The sequence below is a fragment of the Coturnix japonica genome, chromosome 15 (assembly GCF_001577835.2).
Source record: "Coturnix japonica isolate 7356 chromosome 15, Coturnix japonica 2.1, whole genome shotgun sequence".
Taxonomy (NCBI): Eukaryota; Metazoa; Chordata; class Aves; order Galliformes; family Phasianidae; genus Coturnix; species Coturnix japonica.
Genome location: NC_029530.1, coordinates 5,788,362 through 5,813,971, shown reverse-complemented (window position 1 = coordinate 5,813,971; position 25,610 = coordinate 5,788,362). Strand labels below are relative to the sequence as shown.

Below are 25,610 nucleotides of genomic sequence, written 5' to 3'. Positions count from 1 at the left end.
TTCGTTTTTTATCTCACGTTGCCAAATGACTGTTGCCTTGAACAAAGATCACACGCAGGTTCTGGAGGCATTTGCACCTCTACCACTTGTCTGACATGACTGTTATTAACTTATTGTTACGAGCTAAGGGGGGAAAAAAGGAACGAAATAGATTATTAATGAGAAATCCATAGCAGAAAACTGCTGTATCCATGGCTTAAAAACAAAGCCCTTCCCCTTGAAGGACATGGTGCTACTGAATGATGAAGCTGATCGCTGGCTAGAAGTTTTTAGGAATTATGCCTATTTTTAGGACTCGTTTAATAAAATGATTAGATTTCCCTTTTTTTATAGTACCACACGTTGTGCTTTTCTGTGCTAGGCAGTATTACTGCGTGTAAATTTATTTATATTTATTCTTATGAAGAGAAATTATGTAAACTGAGCACTGTTCACGTTGTTTGAAATGCTGCAGTAAACCTGTTTTACACCCACTAAGTTATTCACCTTCAAAGACCCGACTTTAATCACTGTTTATTACACCATACTTCTGTTAAACAAGCACTTTTGATACTGTGAAACTCATTGTTGGTGGGTTTTTTTTCCCCCCTTAAATTCAGAGACCAAATATTGTAACTGTACCAGTTCAGAACCACCTGCCCATTCTGATTAGCCCAAGTAAAACTGGATCTAATTTAGACCTTTAGATTTACATACTCCCACTTTTATGCTTGGTAAAAAAAGAAAAGGAACTGTATGAAACATCCAACAGCTAAAGAAAAAACACTGAAAACTACATTGAAATGTAGCATTTAGTCCACTGATACCTCTGCATCCATGCCAGCCTCTTCTAGAAGGCCACAATGGTCCAAGTCATAATTTATTGTTCATCACGAATGTGATTACTAATCATTTGCTGTGTCATCTACACTGTCTTCATTTTTTTTTGCAAAATAAACAATATTTCTTAGCACGAAACCCGCCTCGTTCTAGATGTGCTGTGTTGTAATTACTGTAGTGACAAGCAGCCCGTGCTGCAGCTCAGCGTGGCCACTTAATCTCAGTTCATGGTGGGGGATGCTACCAACACAATCCTTGTGCTGCACACCACACAGCAGCAGTCACTATTCCCTTCTCGTGTCCTGGGTTTATACAATGACAAAACAAAAGAGCTCAGGAAGGTTTCCCTTCAGGGCAGCATTTGTTTTATTGGTGTTGGTTTGGGTGAATGTGCTCCTGCAGCAGCACTCTGATATCACTGACACAATGCAGTCACTCCTTCCAAATTACAAAGCATCTCCTCGTGTCTTTTTCATCCTCACTTGGAGGTTGAGGGGACCCTCCCTGGGCAGGAAACCAAGGAAGACCAACAAAGTGCCAACACCACCCCATCACATCAGTCCCATTGCTGCCCTCAAAGCAGCTGCCCCCCCTTGCACTGCCACTGTGATCACCGCTCAGACCCAAAGCTAAGCCCAGTGTGATGCTCCTGCAACGGAGTTACACAGGCAGAGGCATTGCAAAGCATGCAGTCAGCTGATATCCCTGCTGATATCCCCACTACGGCTTGTGATGTCTTCTCTGTCCACCAGCTTTTTGTGGTCACATCTACAGGTCGCCATCCAGAGCAGAGAAGGATGGGGACAAATGGCTCCTTGCAGTTCCTGAGTCTGTTTTAAAGCATTGGTTTGAGGCTGATCCTTCCTCAGCAGTTCCTTGTGCCAGGACGTGGTCACAGTCCCATATGGAGACCTCTCTCTTCATTCAGCTACTCTTGTTGAATGTGTTTGACACTTCTGCTTGTTTAAAAGATTAAGGCCAGGGCGTGCAACTAAAACACAGCAGAAGTTGTTTAAGTCTTTTAAAAGTCAACTTCCACACCAGGTCCAGCCTCCAGCTTTGGCTTGGAGCACGTTTATCTCTGCCAAATCCAGCACCAGATGGAGAGAGCGTCTTCATAGCTTAAGGTCCAGACATTGGCATCCTTTATTTAGGCACAAAGTGAAACCCCAAGGCTTCAGCTGGAGGGCTGAGGAACCAGTGCTCCTCCTGCTGGCTCAGGATGGGCTCTCACCGTCCACTGCTGACAGGAGACGGGCGACCTGAGCCTTCTGTGCGCGGGTGATGTGCTGAGCCATCTGGATGATGCAGTCCATGGCCACCTCAGGGTTGGCTTGGACCAGGCTGTGAGGCAGAAGGGAGATCATTGCAGCCTGGGAGGCCACCACCCGCTGTCCCCAGCACAGGGTATGGCCGTACCATCACACACAGCTCCCATAGCCACTCACCTCCTGATGCGCTTGAGCACGTAGTCCCGTTTCAGGTACTTGATGTTCTCCCGGATGGCTGATTTGCTGCCATCATCTTCCTGCAGGTGTTTCTCCAGCCACTCCACCACCACCTGGTTGTTGTCCCAGAGGTATCCCTGGGGAGAGCAGCACCGTGGTCCCATTACTCACATGGCCCAATCCTCCCCCTTCTGCTACATCCTCAGGTTTTTCCTCCCATGGCACAATAGATAATAGCATTGTCCTGCATATATTACACATGCTTTTGCCCCCACCCATATAGCAGCCATAGAGAGAGGGCTTGGTTTGGAAACTGGAACCCGTGAAAGCTTCACAGACTATTGAAAATGCAAAAGATTTGGGTCAAACCATGGCCCTGCATACCTTCTCAGCTCCTTCTGTCTCCATAAACCAGCGTCGCAGCATAGACTTGATGTGGATGTGGCTCAGTTCACTGTTGGCTTTCAGGATCTCCAGTTTCACCACCTCTTCCAGCAGCAGCCGTCGCAGCCTCCAGTAGAGGAATGAGCGGGCGTTCTTCCACTCCAGGATGTCCTGCAGAAACAGGCAGAGCCCAGGTTAAGCCTTTGCATAGGAAGAGAAGCAGAAGGGAGGTACTCTCACCTATACACTGCTGCAAAAGCCCCCCACCAAGCCCCTTCCCCAGCCTCTGTGCTCACCGTGATGACGCCTTTCTCCTGCATGCGGCCAGGGGTGTCATGCAGGTCAGCAAAGTGCACAGCCACCTGGTAATATATGGGCAGCAGGAGCTCCTCCCTGGCCTTGAGCTGCTTCTCCAGCTCCTTGCGCTGCACCTCAGCCAGTTCAGGTGTCCCTGCAGCACATTACCAGCTGTTTCCCAACACGGGCTCTGCTTGGCACTCCCATCTCAGCCACCCGAAGGCCCATGCGCTGAAGATCCTTTCCCCTTACCCAGCTGCTCCACAAGCTTGGCGTAAACCTTATCGATCCTCCTCATGGTCTTCACCAAATCTTTCTTCCTGAACTTGATCTCCACCGTTCCCCCAGGCTCCAGAATGCCGCCCCTAGGAGGAAAGTTTGGTAAAGCAGGGACCGATCTGCAGGGGAAAATAAACCCTGGGAAAAAAAGAGGTCACTGCTGATAGGAAAGCATTGCAGCTCAAGCAGTTTATGCCCTAAGAATTTGGGACAGAAAACCCAACAGGGTTTTGTTTCTAGATCGGAACTCTTGGCTGTTGTCTCCCACTTCTTCCAGCTCGCCCTGATGCAGGTTAATTTGCATTGGAGAAAACCAGAGGCTGACCTGCTCTCCTTGTCTGCGTAAAGCTCCACATACAGGGGGTTGATGGTGGGGTCCATGACCACCCAGGAGCCTCCCCGCAGCTCAGCATGAGGCGGGATATACACCAGGACAGGCTGCTTAAAATCCCGCAGGCTATCGACGATGAAGGCACCGAACTTCAGCATTTGCTCATACATGTCTGGGAGACAAAGGGACTCAGTGGCCAGGCACCCTGAGTGCAACAGGAGGGTTGGTGGCATGGCACAGCAACACGGACACCCTGGGTACCTTTCATGCCACTGGAGAAACCCCTCCAGTTGGCGAAGACCATCAGCGGGAGATGCTCACGGTTGAAGTCCCGAATGGCCTGGGCTGTTTTGAAAGCAGAATCTGGAAACCAGACCTGTCCTGCTTGCTGGATTATCTGGAAAAGACAGAGAGCAGCAGTGCTGAGTCTGGGGTCAGCACCTCCAGGCACAGCACTCAGCAGCACATAGTGCACAAGAAGGAGACACAGTGAGAGCACCCTGATTACACTGCCTTCAAGGAGAGTCAAGACATAACAAAAGACTGTGCTAAGCTCTTCTGTGCTAAGCTTTATCCCCACTTGTTCCCCCAACCTCAATGCTGGATGCTCTGCCTCATAGCAGCACTGAGGTCTCCCAACACACCTTTGCCTCCGAGTCAGGGTTGGCAGGGTCTGCAGGTATCGTCACCTCCACAGTGCGGGTCTCGACAGCAATGACACCCACAGGGAGACCGCCCAGCCTGCAACAAGGCACAGCAGCCTTAGTAGCAGCCAATTGCCCTCCATGCCACAACCCAGAGAGGTCCAACACTGGCTGTCACCATCCCAAAAGCGGTGCCATGAGCAAAGATGATTTGCAGTTGTCTGTGCTCGCAGCATCAGGGGTTGGGAAGCATCCCCTGCTCACAGCTGTACCTCGCTCTGCCAACCACGACAGTCTGAGCCCACGGCTTCATGATCTCCAGGAAGCTTCCCTGGTCAAAGAAACCACTCTGCCACGTCCCCTTGAGAGCTGCAGAGCACAGAGGGAAGAGGAATGGCACAGCCATGCACACTGAAGGGCTCTTTGCACATCAATGTGCAGCCAAAAGCACATTGTGCACCAGAAATGGAAGAGCCTGCAGCCACAGGGTGCATTTAAGCACACTGCTGCAGGGGCTACAGGCTGCTCTCACTCACTTGGATGGGGTCTCCCTGCCAGCATCCACCTGGGATCGTAAGGGACTTTGGAAGGGACAAAATCAATTTCTCTTTCGATGGGGTCACTTATGGCAATGACAGGCACTGGGCTCCGGTTATCCTGTAAGGGGAAGCCCCAGAGGGCAGGTCACCAGTCAGGTACCCCATAACACCCCACACCACAGTCCTGCAGCACCCTCCTACCTTGGGCATGTACGAGAGCCACCGCAGGATGGTGTAGACTCCTTCAAAGTCATCCGGGACAGTGATGTGGGAAATACCATTGTTGTGCATGACCTGCACCCCTCCCAGCTGGTTATTGGATGTGTAAACTTCACGCCCCAACACCTGGGCAGAGAAACACAGATAAGTCTCTGCTAGCACAGGAATTACCTCTCCAGATCATTTTTATCTGCCTTTGTACCGGCTGTATTCTCTCTGTTCTGAGGCTGAATTTCCACCTCTGCCTACAAGGGTGATGTTAAAGCAAAAGAACCCTTATTTAGATATCTGAAGGTTTCAAGCCAGCTCAAGGCCACAGAGCTGTGCCCAGAGATGGGTTCTGCCCATGGCATGAGCTCATCTGTCCCTGCAGCCCAGCATTGCACCTTGCACTGGCCCTAAAGCAACACCAAACACCTGCAGGGTGGTATTCCCTCAGTCAACACATCCCATGAGGACCCATGGGGGTGTATCCTCTTCCCACAGGATAGGGAAGGAGCAAAGGGACAGCACTGGGTGAGGATATGGGCCGGAGCATGGTACCTTATTGAGAGCTGTGACCCCAGTCAGGATGATGTGGGAGTTCTCCACCTGAATGACACGCTGACCCAGCCTCACCAGGTAGGCACCAATCCCAATAGCACGACATGTCACCTGGGCATGCACACAAGGACACAAAGGGTTACTGTGGGCTGCAGCAATGATCCTCACCAGCTCTATTAGGAAAAGGCACAGGCTGTACCATGCTGATGGTCACTATTTCATCGTAAGCACGACTGGACTCTCCAGCAATGGTGCCAGCAGCTCGCAGGTTTTCTACCCCAAAACCATTATCCTTCCCAATGATGTCCAAGAGGACGTACCTGCAGGAAGGCAGTGCTGCAGTGGCATGGGTAGGACAGGACAAAACTCACTTCCATGGTGGGGCCAGCAGGACAGTGAGCCAGGACGTGGGGAGACACAGGGCAAGGCTCACCTGGACTCACCCCCTTCCTCCACGTGCTCACAGTGCACAGAGTTCATGGCACTGATCCTCGTGTAGTCCTGGGGAGTCAGGTACAGGTACTTGAACCCCTGAAAACATGGAGAAGGAGAATGGAGCTGCATACTCACAACCACACAGCAGGGTCCGGAGCAGGGCTGGGCAGAGCAGCCATGCCTACACAAGCCTTCATCTCAGCCCCACCAGGGAAAGTAGAGGGAACCATCCCCACAGCACTGGGGACTCTCATTCCCTAGTGCTGACCCCACAGATTTATCGCCCCTTTTTAGCTCTGATCCTTCCCCCATTAAACCCTCTGTTGCTTTCTCTGATGACCAAAGGAAAGGTGCACACACACCTTGTAGGGGTCCTCAGGGTCCACCCAGGCCACTTGGAACATGTGCTTTATCTCATCAGCAAACCCGATACGTGCACCACTGTTGGCAGCAATGTAGACACGAGGGATGCCTTCAGCCCGTGCCAGTTCTGAGGCTCGCAGGAACACCAGGTCCTCCTCTGGCCCAAAGGAGCCAATCTTGTGTGTGATGTCATTGCAGATGAGCACGATGTCCCGGCCCTTTGGGTACTCAGGAGTCTTCAGCTTCATTTTAAAGGCAACCATCCCCACCTGCCCCAAAATGACACAGCGTCATAGGGCTGGCTCCTCCCAGAGCTGGAGACTGCACAACCGACAGACAAAACTGTTTGAGGAGCAGCCCTTGGGCTTGAAACAAAGCTCGGACCAGGGAAGCCACCAGCAAATCCCACCTGTGACAGCACAGCTTCCCTGCACCCCATTCCCAAACCCTTCCCTGCTACCTCATTCCCTCCAGGGAGCCTGTTCATCTGCACCAGCTGTCCCTGTGAGTCCAGCACCAGCTCTGTGTACATCAGCACATCCTTGGGGTGCAGCTCTGAGGAGCCCCACAGCTTGAAGAGAGCCTGCAAAGACAACACGCATGGGACAGGCTGGAAGAACAGGGCACCAAGCCTGCTGCTGGGGGGTGGTGTGAGCAGAACTTGGTGTCTGAGCACTGCACAAGGCTTTATAGCTCACAGCCTTCATGAATACAGCTATGGCAATTTGCAAGAGCTGGGAATCAGTTTTGAAATGCTTCATATCATTGAAAACACAGGGAGTTTGGGCACTTTGCTTTTTCTCCTTGGCCAACTCAGGGAAAAACAATCAGTAATTTGGAGTCTTCAGCTCAGCCAGACACACCTGCCTGATCATCTCTGGGAATGTCATAGACATAGGACGTCCCTAAAGACTGTGCCTGGAATCTCTTGGCCTGGAGCAGGTCCTTGGTGACATAGGGGGTATTGATGAGCATGCCATGCTGTGCCCCTTGCTTGTCCCCGTATGACTGGAACATGATCTGCAGAGGAGAGCAGAGCGTTGGCTGTCTCCCTGTGGACATGGGAGCAGCTCAGAGAGGTCATGGAGGGGTTCCCACTTTCTGCAGTCCTCACATTGCCGGTGCTGGGGTCCCTCACTTCCTTGTAGAGGCTGATGTCCAGGTAGTAGCCCGACTCGTTGGTCAGGAAGAGACGAATGGGGATGGCCTTCCCTGTCGGTGTCAACCGAATGTTGATCTTCAGCTCGGCCTGCAGGACCCGCAGCTTCCAGAGCCGGCTGCCATAGCGCATCACCATGGCCCGTACTGACTCCTCAATCTGGGTGTGGGACAGCACAGGGGTTGCTGTCCAGCCCCAGGAACACCATGTATGTGATGACAAGATTAGAGCAGCCCATTGCATCTCCACCAAACAGCCACATCAGGTTTGCTTTAGGGGATCCCCCTCCCTCTCCTTCTCCCTACCACCAGGGGCCAGTGCTGCCTTTCAGCCCCTCCACTGGGAAGAGGGAAAGCCACTCTGTTACAGCTGCTTTAGCAGACAGCCACCACTTTCCTGTCCTATACAACTAGAGGAGAGCCCACCATTCACCCTTGTGTCCTCCAGCAAATCACTGCTTACAAAGGCCATGCAACAAGCCCCCACTCACTTGCTAAGTGTGAAAGCTCAGCATCTCCCCAGCAAAAAACCCAGAGCAAACAAGCCCACAAATTGAGAATTTAAACTGTAGGAGCTTCTGGGACCGCCAAATCAATCCCCTGTCCAAGACTGAGTGTACACTGGACAGGACCAGGTCCAATAGACAACATGGAGGGGCAGAAATGCACCTTGGAGGGGTCCATGACAACAGTGGGGACGAAGTTGAGGAAGATGTGGTTGCAGTCGGTGCGAACACTGGTGTTGTTGAAGGCCACCTCCAACTCATCCATCGCCTCCAAGAGCAACCGCTCGCCCTCGTTCTGCAGGTACTCAAAGGAGGCCTCCTGCAGAGCATGAGGACGTTACAAGCTCTCCTCGAGCACTGGAAGGCAGCAATGAAGGGCGGCCTCGCAGCTCCCAGCCTTGCCTTGGTGATGAGGTCTGAGTGCCGCACAATGGCGCGGATGAAGAAGCGGTAGTCGGTGGCCTCGCTGCCCGCCTGCACCTTGGCTGCCCCCAGGTAGAGGTGCATCTTGTGGTTGGCACAGGGGATGGCTGTCAGGTCGAAGTTGCGCATGCGGCTCAGCTCCAGCTGGAAGGCCAGCGCCGGCTCCAGGTGCCGGTAGATACGGTCTTCTTCAAACTGGTGCAGTGTGGGGTGAGAGAGCCATATAAACAGCCACTGCTTCATCCCAGCTGGGGGGACAGATTTACCTCATCCCTGGCTCTGAAGGTGAAAAACTTGGGGAATTCTCTCTGGGGAAAGAAGTGGAAAGATAAGATGATGTATAATATGACGTGAAGAAAGCTGGAATGCAGAGGCTTTTTCTGTTTTGCAGTGAATTCACTAGAAATAAAAACATTATAGGTCCTCCACCCATAAAGAGGGAAATAGCTAAAAGAAATCAATGCCCTTAAGGGTATGGAGGGACTATAGAGGAACTGCACGTAACTGGAGATGTTAGCAGCATGGAGGATAACACCAGAGAGAAATCACTCACTGAATGCTCATTCATTAATCCCCACTTCTCCCTCCCAGTGTGAGGAACATCCATCCCACAGCTCTGAGTACAGAGTATTTCTAGACAGCATATGGGCTTTAGGGAAACAGAGGCCCCATCCCTGGAGGCACCCAAGGTCAGGGGACGGGTACTCATCATCAGTACTACATCAGGGTACTGATGGAGCTGTGGGTGTCCCTGTGCACAGCAGGCAGTGGGACCAGACGGCTTTCAAGAGTCCCTTCTGACTTAAATCATTCTCTGATTCTACGAGAAGCATAATGTACCTAAAGCCACCCTGTCAGCATTCAGTCTGCACTGACCTGCTGGGCAATGAGAAATGTGATTCTTCGGAGGCCACGGTCAACAAGGATGTTTTTCTGCACAGAAGCAGATGAGAAGGTCAGAGCACAGCCAGCCCATAGGGGAGGCAGCCCCTTAGGTGCAGTGTCCCATCTGGCAGGGAATGTGCCACGAGACACACCTTGGACTGGGCAAAGGCTCTGAAGATGGGCACCAGATTCTCATCCTCAGCATGGTCCGCCCGGCGAAGTGCAACGTTGAGGATGTGGATTGGCTCCTCATGGATGTTCTAGCAATGAGAGCCCTGCTCAGACCTTCTGCCCCAACACAGCTGTGCTACCACCATCCCTGCACCATCCAGAGTAGGACAACAGCAGTGTTGTGCCCACCTTGGCATCCTCCTCCCCATAGACGGTGGCTCGTGCCTCACTGAAGAGGGAGCTCTCCAGAGGTGGATCGGCAAAGCAGGAGATCACTTCATCAAAGTTCCTGCCCAATCAGTGGGGTGAGAAACCAGTGCTTTGTCCCATAGCCCATGGGGACAGCACCACGACCAGGAGTGTCCCTGCATCCCCACCTCGTGAAGTCCTCAAATTTGTTGAAGGCCACCATGACTCCCATCCGTTGGCTCAGGGGTGAAAAGCTATTGTCCATGAAGAGCTCGGTGCTGTGCCGAGCCAGGTCAGGATTGCAGATGCTGATGGGGACAGACATCCTGCGTGGGGTAGAGAGATGGCTGTCAACCACCACAGATCCTGTGTGAGACCACAGCCCACAGAGGGCTCACCCAGCACCTCCCTTCCATGGTCCCCATACATTGCAGAAGCAAATCCAGAAGCTTTTCAGAAAAGATCTCATAGAAGGAGTGGGCAGAAGGGTGAGGGATGCTGTACCTGTTTGGGTGGGAGAAAGGCAGCATGAACTGGAACTCCACCACGCAGGTGTTGTCCTTCAGCTGGCGGTGCTGCAGGCTGTTCAGCTCATAGGCAATATACCCACGTCGTACATACACCTGGGAAGGAGGTGATGGGGGGCAGATGTGGGGGTACCACTGAATCTGCACACATCTGCACCCCTGTATGTCCCCAGGTCCTCACCTCCAGCGCTGCCATGCGCACAACCTGGTTGTCATGGTAGAAGAAGAAAGGGAGCACATCAAAGATGGTTGTTTCTGAGAGGATCAGTTTCTAGAGGGAAAAAGCAACATTTAAGGCAAGAATGGAACAGAATCTCTCCTCACCCAGCTACAGAAAAGGAGAAGGCACATCCCCATGGGGTCCATCAGTAAGGGCTGCACAGGAATCAACACCTATGTGTTGGAATGCCCAGCTCAGCTTAGGGACACCACCAGACCCAGGCATGGACCCACACATCAGCAGTGCAGGGAGAAGGAAACAGGAATCGGCAGCAATGGGGTGCATCCCCCCTTTGCTTTGTACAGGGGCTGACACCACAGCAAAGCTTTAATGCATTTTTTTTCTTTACTATTTTTCAAACTAAACCCACTTGCAGACCAAACTTCAAAGCCAACCAAAAGCAAAATTCTCTCTGTGAGGAAAAGCGAGGTTCCCAACCTTCAGGTTTTCAGGGCAGAACTCATGTCCGTACATATCGATAGCAGAGAGGAAGATGGACTCCACCTGGTTGTGCCTCAGCTCATAGGAGGGCAGGTGAGAGGCAATGAGAACCTGCAAGAAGAAAGGTGACCAAGAGCACTGGGATGGGGTTAGGAGATGGGGACAGGGTTGGGACAGCGCGGTGCTTGCTGACCTGCCGGGCTCTCAGTGCCACTTTGGAGTGTTCTGTCTTACTGAGCTGTGTCAGCTCCTGCAGGATGGCTGTCAGCTCATCTGTCAGGGTGGGGTCACGGCCACAGAGCTGGTCCTGCAATGCACCACCTCAAGGTTTGACTCAGCCCCTTACTGCCCCATGTGGACAGCAGGGGTGAGACCCCACGATGGGAACAAGGATGAAACCCAGCAAAATTCTGCTTTTTGAGCCCAGTGCAGCAAAGCAATGCTAAGCAAGGGACAAGAAGACCCCTTACCAAGCAGCCACATAACCAAAAATGAATGGATGCTTGAACACAACCCCCCAAATCTGGGTTTACATGGAGTAGAGAAATACCAGTTTATCAAGCTTCTGCCTGCTTTGGAGGGAAAAGCAAGGGGCTGTGATGGCTTCAGGCAGCTGAGCACTGGGGCAACCACATCCCACTCACAGTGATGAGGCTTACAGGCTTTTCCCTGCCTTAGACTTCCACTTCTGCACTTACAATTAACATGGTCACCAACAGGTTCTTCTTTGCCACCTGGGCATGGGAGAAGATGCTCTCCAGCACTGGAGTCATGTCGGGTTTGTACTGCTCCCGCAGGCTGATGACACACTTGTCATAGTGAGCTATAGGGAAGAGCACCATAAGCCTTGCAGCTCCCCTAGGAGCCCCATAACCCCTCCCCAAGGTCCCCAAGCCCTCACCATGTTGGAACTGCATCTCCACTTGCAAGTAGCGTCTCAACAGGTCCAGCACCACCGCTTTCATGTAGCCACGGATGCCACTACGGTACCTGGGCAGCAAAGACCCCAATGTGCTGCAAAGGGGTGGTGATGGGCTGGGGACGAGGAGGGCACGAGGCTCACCTCTGCACCAGCTGCACCACACTCTGCGTGTTCATGAAGAAGACCTCCCGCTCAGCCTTCCTCTGCAGCGTGGCTGCATGGGTGTCCAGCACATTGGCGATCTGCAAGGAGAGGGCACAAGGTCTAGCACTGCTCAGGGCCAGCACTGCAGTGAACAGTGGCTTTCAAGTTTGTTTTTTTCCCCACTTTATTATAACATCTCCCAGCAGGACAAATGCAAGCTGAAGCTCCTGGCTGGCTCTAGCTAGAGGGGAGGTGAAGGCAAGCTGCTCACCTGCTGGCTGGGGAAGCGGCAGAGCACAGAGGTGATGTTGCTGGCGTATTGAGCCATCACTTTGCGGATCGACTTCTCCACCGAGAGAGGGATTCTTCCTGAAATGCTCGTCATGATTTCCTGCAGCTCCAGGAGGGGCAGGGAGGGATCCCGCAGAGTCTTCATCAGCTGCGCCACCCATTCCTTCACCTGCAAGGAGCAGAGGTGGGGAAGCACAGCAGCCCCAGTGCTGCACATCTTGCAAGGCATGTGGCTTGCCAAGAACTGAGGGTGCTTCCTTCCCTGGGCACCCACCTTGGTGCTGAAGTAGGGCTCGGGCAGGCAGTACCCATTCATGACATTGGTGAGGTTGTCCAGCACATTGCGGAGAACCTGGTGCTGCTTCTCACCAGTAATGGGGAGGGTCTGCTGTGCTGGGAGCCCCCCTGTGAACGGCTCTGCCTGGAGAGAGCAAGCGGGTTATCAGTAGTGGGCCCTCCCCAACATTGTGTGGGGCCCCCAAAAGTCACAGCTGTCCCCAGCAGAAAGCTACATCACCCCTCCAGTATCTGCTTGTTTGAAAGAAGCACCTTAATGGTCAGCTTCGTGTTTCTGCCAATATGTCATCACGAGAAAGATGCAGAAAAACCATAAGTATGAACCCATGGAAGCATGCTCAGGATGCTTATGTAGTGCCATACTGGGGAGCAGCCACCCGAGCTCCAGTGCTGCCACTGAGGGATATGGCATGAGCATGCAGTGCTGTGCCAAGACAACAGCACATCCCCAACTGTGCCTCAAATAGTGGCTGCTCAGCTCCAAGCCTCAGCCACCACCCCCTGCTGTCCTGTAGACTCACAGGCTTCACTTTGGTGGGGTCATCCAGCTCGAGGTGTGCAATGACACAGCCTGCCTCCAACAGCGCACCCGGCCGCTTGACATAGTGCACCCTGCCCGCCTCCTCCACCGTCAGCGTCATGATGATCTTCATTACCTGCATCGGGATGGGCAAAGCTGTCACCCACGGCTGCTTTGGTCTTGAGCCACAAGGCAGGAATGCACTCACCTCAATCTCTGCAAAAACACTCCCCTCATCGACGTGGCCACCATCATCCACTGTGTACTGCAGCAGCTTCCCTGCAGATGGGGAGCGCAGCACTGTCGGGTCCTTCTCCTTTTCAAAATCACACGTTTTGTTGCCAATCGTGATCCGGAACCTTTAGAAGAGGGGAATGTCTCAGCATGGCCACACAGCTGCTGGGACATGGGGCCCAGTGAGGAGGTACCTATCAATCTCTTCCTTCATGTAGGTGGTGTAGCTGCTACCATCGTAAGAAAGGAGCAGCCCTCCGTCAGTCAGCCTATGCACATCTATCTCGATGTGAGTGTGGTTCATGATGATGACATACGTGGTCAAGGACTGACGGGCAACCTGCAGGCAGTGGCCAGAGAGAGTATTTTCTTGGATGTTTCTCCATGAAGTTGAGTTACTGGGGGGTTGGAACTACATGATCTTTAAGGTCCCTTCCAAGCAAAGGAAGTTAAGGATCTCCTTATAGAATGGTAAACGCTGGAGAAGACCTCTGAGATCATCAAGTCCAATCCCAGCCCATCACCACCATGCCCACTGACCACATCCCTCAGTGCCACATCCACCCCTTTCTTCATCATATTATCACACTTCTTGATTGTGTTAAAATCAAGGCAATGGGATGTATGCAAATGCCTGCCTTTTAAAAACAAGGCTACCAAACCTCATTTCCTATGCTGCATATATTTAAATGACAACCTTGTATTTATCACATATTTATACTCCTTCTATCAAGCATGAGGCATATCCCCATACTGTTGAGAAGCCAGTGGTGCCAGATAGCACTGCTGAGAGGAGCACAGCACAGCTCCTACCTGGAGAACGTATTTCATGCCCTCGTAGATGAGCTCCACGTCGATGATGTTCAGCAAGGAGGCTGCTGGCAGCACCTGGCCCCTGGAACACATCAGTGGGGTCAGGCACCATCAGGGTTTCATTTCTCGCCTGTGCAAAGGGGCAGGCAGCCAAATAGGCCACATGTCAGCAGTGCTGCTGGTGTCAGGTCGCATGGAGAAGGTGACCAGACGGGACAGGCATCTGTTTGTACACAGCCCACGTGAGCACCTATTACAGAGCAGGGCAGGGACTGGCAAAACAAGCTCGGATAAAGGCCTGGGGGAGAGCCCCAAGTGTCCTTGTCAAGGAATAACCTTGACGCTCAAGTGCAAAGCAGAAGCAAGCTGCATTCAGTTGAGCTGCTTTGCCTGAAATGCCACTTTCACAACTACATGAAACATTGCTCTTCTCTACAGATACAGCAACGTGAAGGCAGAGTCCTGAAGGCATAGCATGTCCTGAGGCACCACCTCCACATTTGCAAAGAGAAAGAAGGAAAGAAGATGGCCAAGGCAGCACAGAACTCAGGTCTTTGTGCTTGCAGGAGCCACAACAGCTCCCAATAGCAGGACATGCCCTCCCTGTGATCCCTGTGCCCATGGCCATCAAGTCTCACCACCCAATACATGCAGTTCCCACCCCGCACCTCTCCAGCGAGTGTAAGAAGTCAGTCATGCATGTCCTGAAGGCAGCATCTGCAACGTTCAGAGCACCACAGACAACACCCAGCATCGTGTCCGGCTTCTCTGCCTGATGGAGGTGACAATAAAGGGGTTGGGATCTCCGCACAGAAGGTGACCCAGAGGTGGTAGGGTCCAACCTCCCCCACCTGCACTTTCTCAGCAATCAGATGGTCCAGCCAGCCGGTATCGATCTCATTGCTCTGAAAGCTCTCTGTCTCCAAAAGTTTGATCAGATATTCCACTGTGGTCCGGAAATCCCCACGGATGGAGAGCTCTTTTAGGGCCACCACCATGTTCCTTTTATGGAGATAAAATCTCCATCACTGACCGAGCAGGGCACAGCTGCATCCATCCCCTGCTTTCAGAGCTGCCCCTCCACACAGACCAGGCCATACAGCCTGTTTGAGGGTCACCATGGCCCATCAGCCATAACATCACTGCAGCTGGAAAACTTTGGCTTTCATTAAACAGACTCTGCAACACCAATAAGCTGATCAGCACAGCAGCACTATCACCTGAGACAAGAGCCAGCTTTCCTGGCTCATGCACCAACTGGGAGTCTTTCCCCCTTGCAACCCCAGCTGCCACACTCACGAGATGGCCTCCTCTCTGTTCTCTCCCCATGAGAAGCAGTGCCCGAACTGAGAATCAGCAAATTCATGAAGTCCTCCTGCAGCAGCAACACTGAAATAGCCCCAGACATTCTTGCTGCTGCGGAAATTCAGCTCCTGCACCGTCCCTGAGCTGGGCTTGAAACCCTAAAACAAAGAGCAGAAGCATTGAGAAATAAGTCCTGGAACCCATGCATGTGTAAATAGGAGGAAGGAGGAACCCCTCTGTGTTTTATGACAGCCACAGACCCATGGGGCTGAGTTCCTATCAGTGCTGTCCCACTGGGGAGGACATCCCCCTATCCCCACTGCTCACCTCCTCAGGGTTCTCACTGGTGATACGTGCAGCAATGACGTGGCCCCTGGGCACGGGGGGGTTGGCAGGGTTGTTGAAGCAGATGGGACTATCACCCCACGGGCTCTCCCCGTACAGCACTCGGATGTCTTTTATCCTATGCAAGGGGATGCCCATAGCAATCTGCACGAGGAAGAGGATTTGAGCTGTTGGAACGAGGCTTTAGCATCACACGTACAGCTCTTGGGAACAAGGGGAAGAGGAGCTAAGCTGTAGACAGCTCCTCCAGGCAGAAGGCCAGCAATAAATGGGAGACACTGCATTGCTTCTGCCTGCACCCTCCACGCTGCATTCAGGTACCTGGAGCTGGGCAGCAGGGAGGTTCACATCTGCAATCATCTCCGTGCAAGGATGCTCAACCTGCAGGCGTGGGTTCAGCTCGAGGAAGTGGAAGCTCCCATCTTCGCTGTAGAGGTACTCAACAGTGCCTGTGCTTACATAGCCCACCATCTGTGCCAGGCGTACTGCACACTGCGGGATCGTGAAACCACAGCAGTGAGAAACAACCACTGCAGAGCCAGGGCTGTGTCAGGCAATGGGGCAGTAATGCCCTTGCATTGAGCAAGGACACAAAGAGGACCAACAGGTGTCTTCAGAAAGCATGCTGCCCCAATGTGCTTCAGGTTTGTTCGTATCATGGAGTCCCTCCTTTCCTTAGGAGTCACGGGCTCCTCAAACCACAATAAATTCAGCAAGGATCACTTTTTCATTAAATTCCACACCACCTAAAGACCAGGGTCACCCACCTTCTCCATCACCTCGATGACAGCAGGAGCCGCAATGGTAATGGGCGCCTCCTCAATGATCTTCTGGTGCCGGCGCTGGATGGAGCAGTCACGGCCAAAGAGGGAGATGGCATTGCCGTACTCATCAGCCAGCACCTGCACCTCCAGGTGCCGCGCATGCTGGGCCAGCTTCATCAGGAAGATGGGGGACCCAGGTGCCTCTGCCTGCACCTGTGGAGGGGAGGGGGATCACACTCTGACACTGCCCTCTGAAATGCATCTCAAGTCACAAGTTGGGAACAGAACCCCAGTGTATGTCCCAGCCTGGCTGAGGGATGGGACTGGGACAAGACAAACACCCTGGGCATCTCTCACCTGTCGGAAACAGGCCCCAAACTCCTCTGCTGCCTCCACTTTCCGGATGCCTTTGCCCCCACCACCTTCTGCTGCTTTGATCATCAGTGGGTACCCGATCCTCTTGGCCACCTGAGAGGGGACAAGGATTGGTATAGCCACAGTGCTCTGGAACCCACCCAGATCACCCCGAGCTGCAGCAGCACACAGGGACAAACTGCTACCAAAACATCCTTGCATTGCTGTTGCCCAGAAGAGTTGGAGCTTGCATGCTCCAGAATGAAATGATGGTGTGCAAGAGATAACTGGCTGTTCATGCACTCAGCTTTACCTCCAGGCCTTCTTCCACATCCTTCACACAGCCCTGCCCATATGTCTCAAGAGGAATGCTGATCATCTGCTGGTCCTTCTGATCCTCTTCAGTCCACTGAGCCACCAGACCTGTGGGCACAACTTGGGGCTGTGCTCATCATAGGGGCAGTGAGGCCACCACAAGGACCAAAATGCTGAGGACCCCATGGTGGCATGTGTCACTTCCCTGTGTCTGTGCATCCCAAACCAGCAGCTGCTCAGCTGCCATAGGGTCCTCAGTATGGGGCTAGGGGCCTCAGGTCAGTGCTCTCTTTGGGGAGGGAGAGATCAGCACAAAGAGAGCGTATGGGGCTGCAGTGAAGGTGCTTACCACTCCCACTCCATGGCAGCGTTGGTATCTGGACTGTCTGAGCCACGATGGTTGAGGCAACTTTATCCCCCAGTGCCCACATGGCATCACTGGGGGGACCTTTGGACAGGGAAGGAAAGGATGAGCATGGCCAGACTGGAAACTGGCTGAATCCTTTTGCTCAGAGGCAGTCAGTGCAACAGAAAGCTGCTCCCCACTGAGCTGGCACCAACAGGCCGATGGATGGCCCTTCTGCCAAGACAGGGATGCAGGGAATGCCTCCATAAACCCACTGCCCATTGTGGAACGGAGCTCAAGGTGCAGCCTGGGATGTCCCTGAGCTGGGCAGCACAAACTATCTGCTTTTATCCAAAGCAACGTGACCTTACCTAGGAAAGCTATCCCATTTTTCTGCAGCAGCTCTGGCAGCTTGGGGTTTTCCGAGGCATGTCCCCAGCCAGCCCACACCGCCTGGCACAAGAGAGGGAGCAGCACGAGCTGTTATCTCCTGCTCCAGCATCCTCCCTTAGGCATTGGCATCACGCCTGGTTCCTCTGTGCTGAGGGGAATATCACTCCATCTTGGAGCACCCCTCTTGCATTCTCTGCTTCCCAACTATTCATTACAGCCTGTGAAAGCCCCGCTATCACAGGAGGGAGAGCATGACCTCAGTCATAAGGGTAAGCCCAGCAAAGAGATGAGAGACCAATGACAAGCTGTTACCTGGACTGGGATCCGTTTGGAAATGTCCACAATCAGCTCCACGTTGGCGTAGTTGTTGTTGTTGGCTCCTCCAGGAACGGGCACATAGTGATCTGCCATTCTGATGTACTCTAAAAGACAACACACAGCAGTGGGGGGGATCCCCTCCCACATAGGGGGAGTGGGAAGTTATTTACTCCTGGATCTGGTTGCGTGGAAGGGGAACCCACGCTGGGCTCATTGCACCTGGGATCAGTATTAAGGAATTACCTGCGTTAGCCTTGAGATCTTCAGGGGTGACCATGACAACAAATCTGATTGCCCGCTCGTTTCGGAACATCTCATAGGACCAGCGGCGAATGGAGCGCATGCATTTGACAGCAGCAATGCCATTGTTGGCAATCAGGACCTGCAGGTCCAAGGGCATCATTAGACCAAGCACAGGAGCTGAACACCAGGGAACAGCAGCACAGGGACAATAAGGGAGGGTGAAACTGAAGGGATGGCAGCTCCGGATGGAGGCAGCACAAAGATACACCCCAAAAAGGAACCATGCCAGGCAAAGGCAGGCAGACACCTTCTCAATGACTCGGTTCCCCCCGAAGCGGGCAATAAACTCAGCAGGTGAAGCCACGGTGAAGTCCCTCTGCAGGTCCATCTTGCGGTGCTCACGGCTGCGCTTGGCCAGGTTCAGCCCGGACATGCTGGGTCTGCAGGGGGATGAAACAACTGGGGAAGCAATTTGGGATGAAAAGAGCATTTTGGGACTTATAACCCCAAATCCCCAGGAAAAGCACAGAGGATCCCTAAAGATGTAAAGCAGCAATTTGGACCTTTTGATATTATTTCACAGCTGGGCTACAAATAAGCAAAGGCAAAAAGACAACCCTGCAGCTTGGGCACCACCAGAAGAGAGTTCCTCCTGTATTCCAATGCAGATGGAAACCAGAGGTGCCCGACAGCTCCCAGACTCACAGCTCAAGACGCTGTTTGGCTGTGCTGGGTGATGGGGCTGTTGGTTTACATCATCCTGCAAAGGTCCTTTATTTTTAACAGCAGTGAGAGCAGAGCAGGCAGGAGTTGGGCAGCAGGGCTTTGTTTCCAGTTATTTATAATCGTCATCAGCTGTGCTTGCATGGGAAGCTGCTGAATCCTGCCAGCAGGCAGCACCTTCTGTCCTCTTACACAAATGGCACGGAGCATTATTGCTGCAGGCTTACCCAAACATGCAGAGACTTAAGAAGTCAAGAGGTGTTTTGCAAAACTCAGTATTGACAATACAGGAGAAAGTTCTCTCGTTTCTACATCTTCTCCCAGTGATGCTCCTGCACAGAACAGTCACTTGGAGGGATGGAGACTGTGTGGCAAACACCAGCAGCACCTGATGCTGCTCATACTGCAGGCTCAGCACCACAACCAACACCAATCTCACTTCCTTGGCCAAAGAAACCCCCATGTGCTGATGCCCCCCTCAATAGCCTTGCATTGTACCTTATTTCAACAGCAGATTCCTGTGGGGCAGCCATGGCAGGGGGCTCAGTACTCGTCCCCCCTGCACTGGCCAGGCTGCTGCGGCGGCTGCCCACCCTGAAAGCTGCAGCTACCACCTCATCATCAGAGGAGTTGTCATCAAAGGATCCCAGCACAAACTTGGCCAGCGCAGGCCTGCGGAGCGCCATGGGGTTGTACACCACAATCTGCTCCTGCTGCCCCATGGCAGGCTGCAATGGGGGGCTGGGGGCCAGGGGGTTTGGGGAGGCTTCCAGCTCTGGGGTGGGTGGTGGGGCTGGGCTTTGCTCAGGGGTCTCATCCTCATTCCTGGCGTTCAAGGTGGACATCTTGGTGAAAATGAGCCGTGCGAAGATCATCAGGAGTGCAGCCACCAGCAACATTCACCACCCTGGGGAGAAAATGGAGATGCTCCATGAGTTCTGCTGCACCACAGGCTGAGCTCAACCCTCAGCAGGGGCTCCTTTCAGCCCAGCTCTGAGCTCTGACACCCCACCAGCCCCCGCAGCCAAGGAAACCTATGTTCCCCCCAGCGCTCCCCATAGCACCCAGCCCACCTTGCCCCCCAGCTTTCACACCCCCCAACCCATCATGACCTTCAGCATTCCCAGCCCATTCTCCATTTTGCCCCTGTGCCCCCCCCTCAATGCCCCTAACAGCACCCAACCCACCCTCCCCCCTATTCTGTCTGTGAACACCTCAAGTTTTTACCTGATAGAAAAGCACCTCATGGCTAAAATGGACACCTGGCCATGAGGAGGGGGGTGGGGGATGAAGGGGGGGCAGCCATCATCACCCCCAGGGGGCCAACAGCCCCACAGTGCCCTGAAGTGGAAGGGCTGTTAAACGGAACGTTTGGTTCTGTCAGCAGTTAATGGGGAGGGGGGGGCAGGATGGGGGGCACTGTCACCCTGCCTTCCTCTGCAGGCAATTATTGAGATTGACCCAATGTGAATCTCAGCACCACTGATGTGAATGCCAATGCTATGTTAGTTAAAGGAGGGCTGCGTGGCTCCTCACACCCCCTTTCATGCCCCCACAACAACCCACCCACCCCCCATTTTAAACCTCAGCACTCCTCCACTCAGTGCTACCCCCAACCACCACCAGTATCCCACACTCACCATCATGTCCGAGCCCGCTGGTAATCCAAGATGAACCCAAAAGTCAACCCAAAGGGCCACAGCTCCGTGCTGGACCCCTAAGTTGGGACTGTGACCCCCTGTATGGCCCTGCAGACCAGGGGCAGCTCCTGACCACTGCCGGGTTTCACATTTCAGACCCGCAGCCTGCACTAGGATCTCCCTCAGCCCGCACGTGATGTTCACGTCAAACATAAATATCTCCCCGTTAGCACGGCTGGAAAACTTCTGCTGGAGGGAGAGGGTGGGTGGAAAGCAGAGACGGGGACATGCGATCCTTGTGGGACAAAGGTGCCACGACAGCTATGGGGGGAGGGAAAGGGGGTGGGGGGGTGAGGAGGAGCTGCTGCCATCTCTGTGCCATCAGCTGCTCCTCTGCTCATTTCCAGGCCTGGAAGATCACAGCAGAACGTAAAGAAAAGGGTTTTTTATTTACAAAAACAAACACAACACAGCAAACCCAAACTGGTGTCACCTCCTGGAGTAAATACAAGGCTTTAAAAAACATAATGACTTCTGAACAAGGCACTTTCATTAAAAGAAAACACAAAGCAGGACTGGACACCCAGACCTCTCATTCAGTCAGGAAGATCAAACATTTCTGGCCACCAGAGCAAATAATTTTCTCCTCCTACGAAGGCAAACACAGAATTATCTCTGTATTAAGATTTAAGATTGTAAATATTCTGAACCCTTCAGCCCATCACTTGGCAGCTTGATGGACACGTATCTGCTGGAAGTGGCAGCTGCAGGAACCTCAGTATCATGGAGCTCATCTGGTTAACCCTGAAACCTCAGCGACACACCAGGTAAAGCCTCTGATGGTGCATTGCTTTTAAATAAGCCTCGGCTCCAATGGGGACCAGCAGCTCCAGTTCCACTCCCCGCACTAAGAAACAGATTTGTACAGCAGGATGCAGGGGAGAAGGGAGAAGCAAAGCAGGCGATGTACAACAGCTGAGCAGCTTCACCTGCAAGAAGTCACAGCCCTTCACAAGGCCTTCAAAAAACATTCCCAGCGTAACAAAAAACCCCAAACAAATCAACATGAAACTGTTTTCCTTTGCTTCAAGCCAGGCTGAGATCCCTTCAAAAAGCAGACAAGTCAATTTGCTTTGGGGAAAAAAAAACAAACCCAAGTGTCTTAGAGTTTGGAGTTCAGCCTTTTGTTCCTTGATCGACATCCAGAGGACAACCCTCAGGTCAGCAAAAGTTTCACAAGAAACCAGACAGCCCTTCCAACATGGGGCTGTTTGCACCCATCCAGGCCCCAGAGCCGACCCTCGCAGCTCACAGCGCTCTCCAATCTATGGGTTTCTTGCCAGATTTCTTTAGCAGCTCGTTGGTCTTGGAGAAATGACGACAGCCAAAAAAGCCTCTGTTCACAGAGAGAGGGGAAGGGTGAACCGTCTGCAGGACGTGGTGGCGTTTCTGTGAAGGGTGTAATAAACAGCTCGTTAGATCTCTGTGCATTCAAGGACAAGGCTGGCTGCTCCACGCTGCTCCATTTCCTCTCTGCGCTTCCTCAGTCATCAGAGCAAGAAAGGAGGGCTGAAGAACTCAGCCATAAAGGCAGAGACTTTTGTCCCACTGAGGGCACAGAAGCAATAACACCCAGCCCATTTTTCCATTGCTGTAATCCTAACAGCACTCATTCACCAGACCTTTCCTAGAAATACCAGCTCTGCCATCAGCTGGAGGCTCCCCTGACAACATAACGTTACTCTTGCTCCACTTTTGTTGCTTAATTCTGGCAAAGACTAAGCTAAACAGAAGGGCAATCAAGTTCGACAGCAACAGAGTTCAAGCAGAGACTAAAACACAACCCTGTAAAGAAAGCACCCTCTAGCGTCCACTCAACTAAAAACATTAGTGAGCCATTGCAGAGCCCCATACCCTGTCAATGGAGCTGCCTTTCTTCTGTGCATAAGCTCCCCACAGCATGAAAACAACACCATGCAGGTTCTTGTTCAGCCAGGAGACCACCACGTCCGTGAACTGCTCCCAGCCCCTCTCCTTGTGGGACGTGGCCTGGTGGGCTCTCACTGTGAGGACAGCGTTGAGTAGGAGCACACCTAGCACACAAACAAAGCCACAGGTTAGTTGCTCTCTGCTTCCCCTGAGAAGGGATAATGGGAATATTTCATCCCAAGGTATCTGCACCCAGAGCCTCTAGGATGCCTTACCCTGCTTGGCCCAGCCAGTCAGATCACCATGACCAGGATGGGTGAAGCCTTCAATATCAGTGGAAAGTTCTTTGTAAATATTTTCCAAACTGAGGCCATGGGAGAAAGAAAGACAAAAAAAAAAAAAAAGGTTATAAACTATACTCGTGACACAGACAAATGATTTGGTATTTAGACACTCAAACAAGCTGATATATCTCAGATATCTTATTTCTTTAATTAGACTTTTAGATTGAATATAAGGAAGAAGTTGTTCACACTGAGGGCAGTGAGGCACAGGGTGCACAGAGAGCTGGAGGTGCCCCATCTCTGCAGATACCCACAGTCAGGGGACGGGGCTGTGAGCACTGATGGAGCTGTGGGTGTCTCTGAGCACTGCAGGCAGTGGGAACAGATGGACTTTGGGGGTCCCTTCCAACTCAAACCCTGCTATGATCTGAGAGTCATTCTTCAATTTCTATTTAAGTTCCTATTATTCCTCCTGGGTAAGTTATGTCTTTGCCTTTCCACTCATTAATCAAGCAAGTCCTAATCATACAAGCACTTCTAGCAGCACTCAAGTATCAAAAACTCATTACAATCAGCACAAGATGGACCTGTGCCCTTAAAGATACTCATTTAAAGATACTCACTTAAGCATAAGAGCAGACAGCATCACTCACTGCTCTTCCCCTACACAAAGACTGCACTGATTCACATCTAACCATATACAATAACACACAAATTTGCAGCACGTTCTTGAGAATACAGCCTACAAAGAACAGTCTGTGTCTTTAAGATGTCTTTCCTAGGTAAAGCACAAGTCAGGTTTCAGCAGCTGTAACATCACATCAATTATCTCATGCACAGCTGTGAGTAACAGACCCAATAATAATTTGTTAATGAAAGGAATTTTCTAAGGTGGGTGCTGCCATACCTGGGAGGAGGAGGAACAGGTTTCTGGACACTGAAACAGAGCCCATGAGCTTGATTAGGTCCATGATAAGGATCTTGTCCCAAAATTACAACTTTTACCTGGAAGCAGACGTTTGTTAGTACAGAATCATATTAGTATTACCCCAGAAATAGGAAAAAAACTTGCATACAGGCTCTACATTAGAATAAATACAGACAAAAACCCTCCAGTAACTGACTTCCAACCACTGACCTACACAAGTAAAGAAAGAGTCCCTACCATAGGCTATAACACCGCAGCTGTGCTGCCAGGATTGTGGCAGAGCTTTGAGTGCAAAAGTTTATACAATCCACTTGATGAGTGTTTCCAAGGAAGCTTCTTGTACTTTGAATTCTATGCCACATTACTGTGAATCTGATGACTGCACAGACAGCTTATTAGCAAGGCATTACTTTAAACCCTACCACACCCATCTCAGTATTACACCTTATTAGATAGGAGAAAACCCAAGATGCACAAGACCCCAAAATCAAGCCCCACTCTCAGATTTCTGGCCCTTCCACCCACGTCCTACTCACATCCTTGATGTCACACATCTGCGTCCAGGTGAAGACCTGCTCTGGAGGCGGGTACACCTTGTATTTCTTCCTCTCCTCGGCCACGAACGCCATCAGCTGCAGGCAGAGCAGGGGGGGATCAGAGCAGGGATAGAACAGCACAGGGATAGAACAGCAGGGCTCAAGTCCAGCCCCAGACACTCACCTCCACGAAGTATGGCTTGGTGAACTCAGCCGCCAGCTGCCTCCTCCAGCTCTCCCCAAAGCCCGGTGGAACGCTGCGCTCGTTCAGCCGCTGTCGTGCCGCCTCTTTGTTCCTACGTATCCGCTCCAGCTGCTCAGGGGTCAGCGTTGAGGCCCTGCCCGCTTCAGGATCTGAAGTTTTCAGCCTCTTAGCGGCATCGTCCTGCAAACAGCGAGTATAGGGACAGCTGTATAACGGGAGCAGATAGGTGCGGCCTAACTGCTGGACGAACCGCAGCCGTAAGTCCGCCATGCTACGACCCGCCCCTCCCCACAACGCACGTGGCTTTTTCGCGGCAAAACAGCGACAGGCGCGTCCTGATTGGTCACCACACACCGAGAGGCCCCGCCCACAAACGCGGCTCCATCCCCGCGCTCTCCCATTGGCCAGCGTGAAAAAGCCCGCTTATTCCTATTGGCTCACCGCTGAGCGAGGCGTTAATCTGCCTAGCGACAGTGTCGTCACACAAGCCCGTGACGCCCATTGGGTGTTATTGGTTGCTCAGTCAGGCGCGCAGAACCGCGGGGTTTTTGGAAGCAGCTCATAATGGCTCCTAATACCGCAAACCTGCGCCCCTCCAGCAGCCCCCAGCTCTACCATCCCCCTCCTCACCAGCTCCCAGCGCAGCCCTCAATCACCTCCAGCATCCCGAATGCTCCTTTGTTCCTACGTAAACCCTACAGCCCCCCACCACGCTCTTACCTCATTATCACCGCCAGGCTCTGGGGTGCGGCTGCGTTTCCTGGTCGGTGCGGGGCTGAAGAAGCAATGCAGGGTCTGCTGCCCGATCATGGCTGCGGGAGGAGCGGCCGGGATGGCGGGAGAGCTGCGAATGGCGCGAAACGGGGGGCGAGGGGGCGGGGCCAACATTTGGCGCCAAAACATCACAAGGGGCGGGGTTTAAGTACGCGCATGCGCACTG

General features: G+C 52.5%; 2 protein-coding genes across 2 annotated transcripts; both read right to left on the bottom strand.

Annotated features, from left to right (window-relative positions):
• Nucleotides 1-1,152: 1,152 nt before the first annotated feature.
• Nucleotides 1,153-20,516, bottom strand: ACACB (acetyl-CoA carboxylase beta). The gene is given in 54 exon segments (XM_015878440.2): nucleotides 1,153-2,163; nucleotides 2,268-2,404; nucleotides 2,652-2,822; nucleotides 2,948-3,102; nucleotides 3,201-3,313; nucleotides 3,553-3,730; nucleotides 3,820-3,955; nucleotides 4,203-4,299; nucleotides 4,475-4,571; nucleotides 4,739-4,859; nucleotides 4,943-5,086; nucleotides 5,504-5,614; nucleotides 5,703-5,823; nucleotides 5,937-6,034; nucleotides 6,301-6,570; nucleotides 6,762-6,884; nucleotides 7,165-7,185; nucleotides 7,187-7,321; nucleotides 7,416-7,619; nucleotides 8,129-8,284; nucleotides 8,368-8,583; nucleotides 8,655-8,696; nucleotides 9,265-9,321; nucleotides 9,426-9,533; nucleotides 9,634-9,733; nucleotides 9,822-9,959; nucleotides 10,138-10,256; nucleotides 10,342-10,431; nucleotides 10,819-10,932; nucleotides 11,015-11,128; nucleotides 11,520-11,644; nucleotides 11,723-11,811; nucleotides 11,885-11,985; nucleotides 12,159-12,347; nucleotides 12,453-12,599; nucleotides 12,997-13,131; nucleotides 13,204-13,354; nucleotides 13,424-13,569; nucleotides 14,043-14,124; nucleotides 14,711-14,814; nucleotides 14,894-15,044; nucleotides 15,342-15,505; nucleotides 15,675-15,836; nucleotides 16,014-16,184; nucleotides 16,460-16,669; nucleotides 16,814-16,924; nucleotides 17,124-17,233; nucleotides 17,475-17,573; nucleotides 17,843-17,924; nucleotides 18,177-18,286; nucleotides 18,426-18,564; nucleotides 18,733-18,865; nucleotides 19,647-20,055; nucleotides 20,376-20,516. Coding segments are annotated over 53 exon segments (7,125 nt in total). The 5' UTR covers nucleotides 20,048-20,055; nucleotides 20,376-20,516; the 3' UTR covers nucleotides 1,153-2,036.
• A 702-nt stretch (nucleotides 20,517-21,218) lies between these two features.
• On the bottom strand, nucleotides 21,219-25,562 carry UNG (uracil DNA glycosylase). Its single transcript, XM_015878067.1, has 7 exons — nucleotides 25,391-25,562; nucleotides 24,650-24,850; nucleotides 24,466-24,561; nucleotides 23,909-24,006; nucleotides 22,993-23,081; nucleotides 22,703-22,881; nucleotides 21,219-22,237 (listed from the first exon to the last, which is right to left on the bottom strand). The coding sequence occupies exons 1-7, from the start codon at nucleotides 25,556-25,558 to the stop codon at nucleotides 22,097-22,099; spliced, it is 972 nt and encodes a 323-aa protein (XP_015733553.1). The 5' UTR covers nucleotides 25,559-25,562; the 3' UTR covers nucleotides 21,219-22,096.
• Between the last annotated feature and the right edge of the window lie 48 nt (nucleotides 25,563-25,610).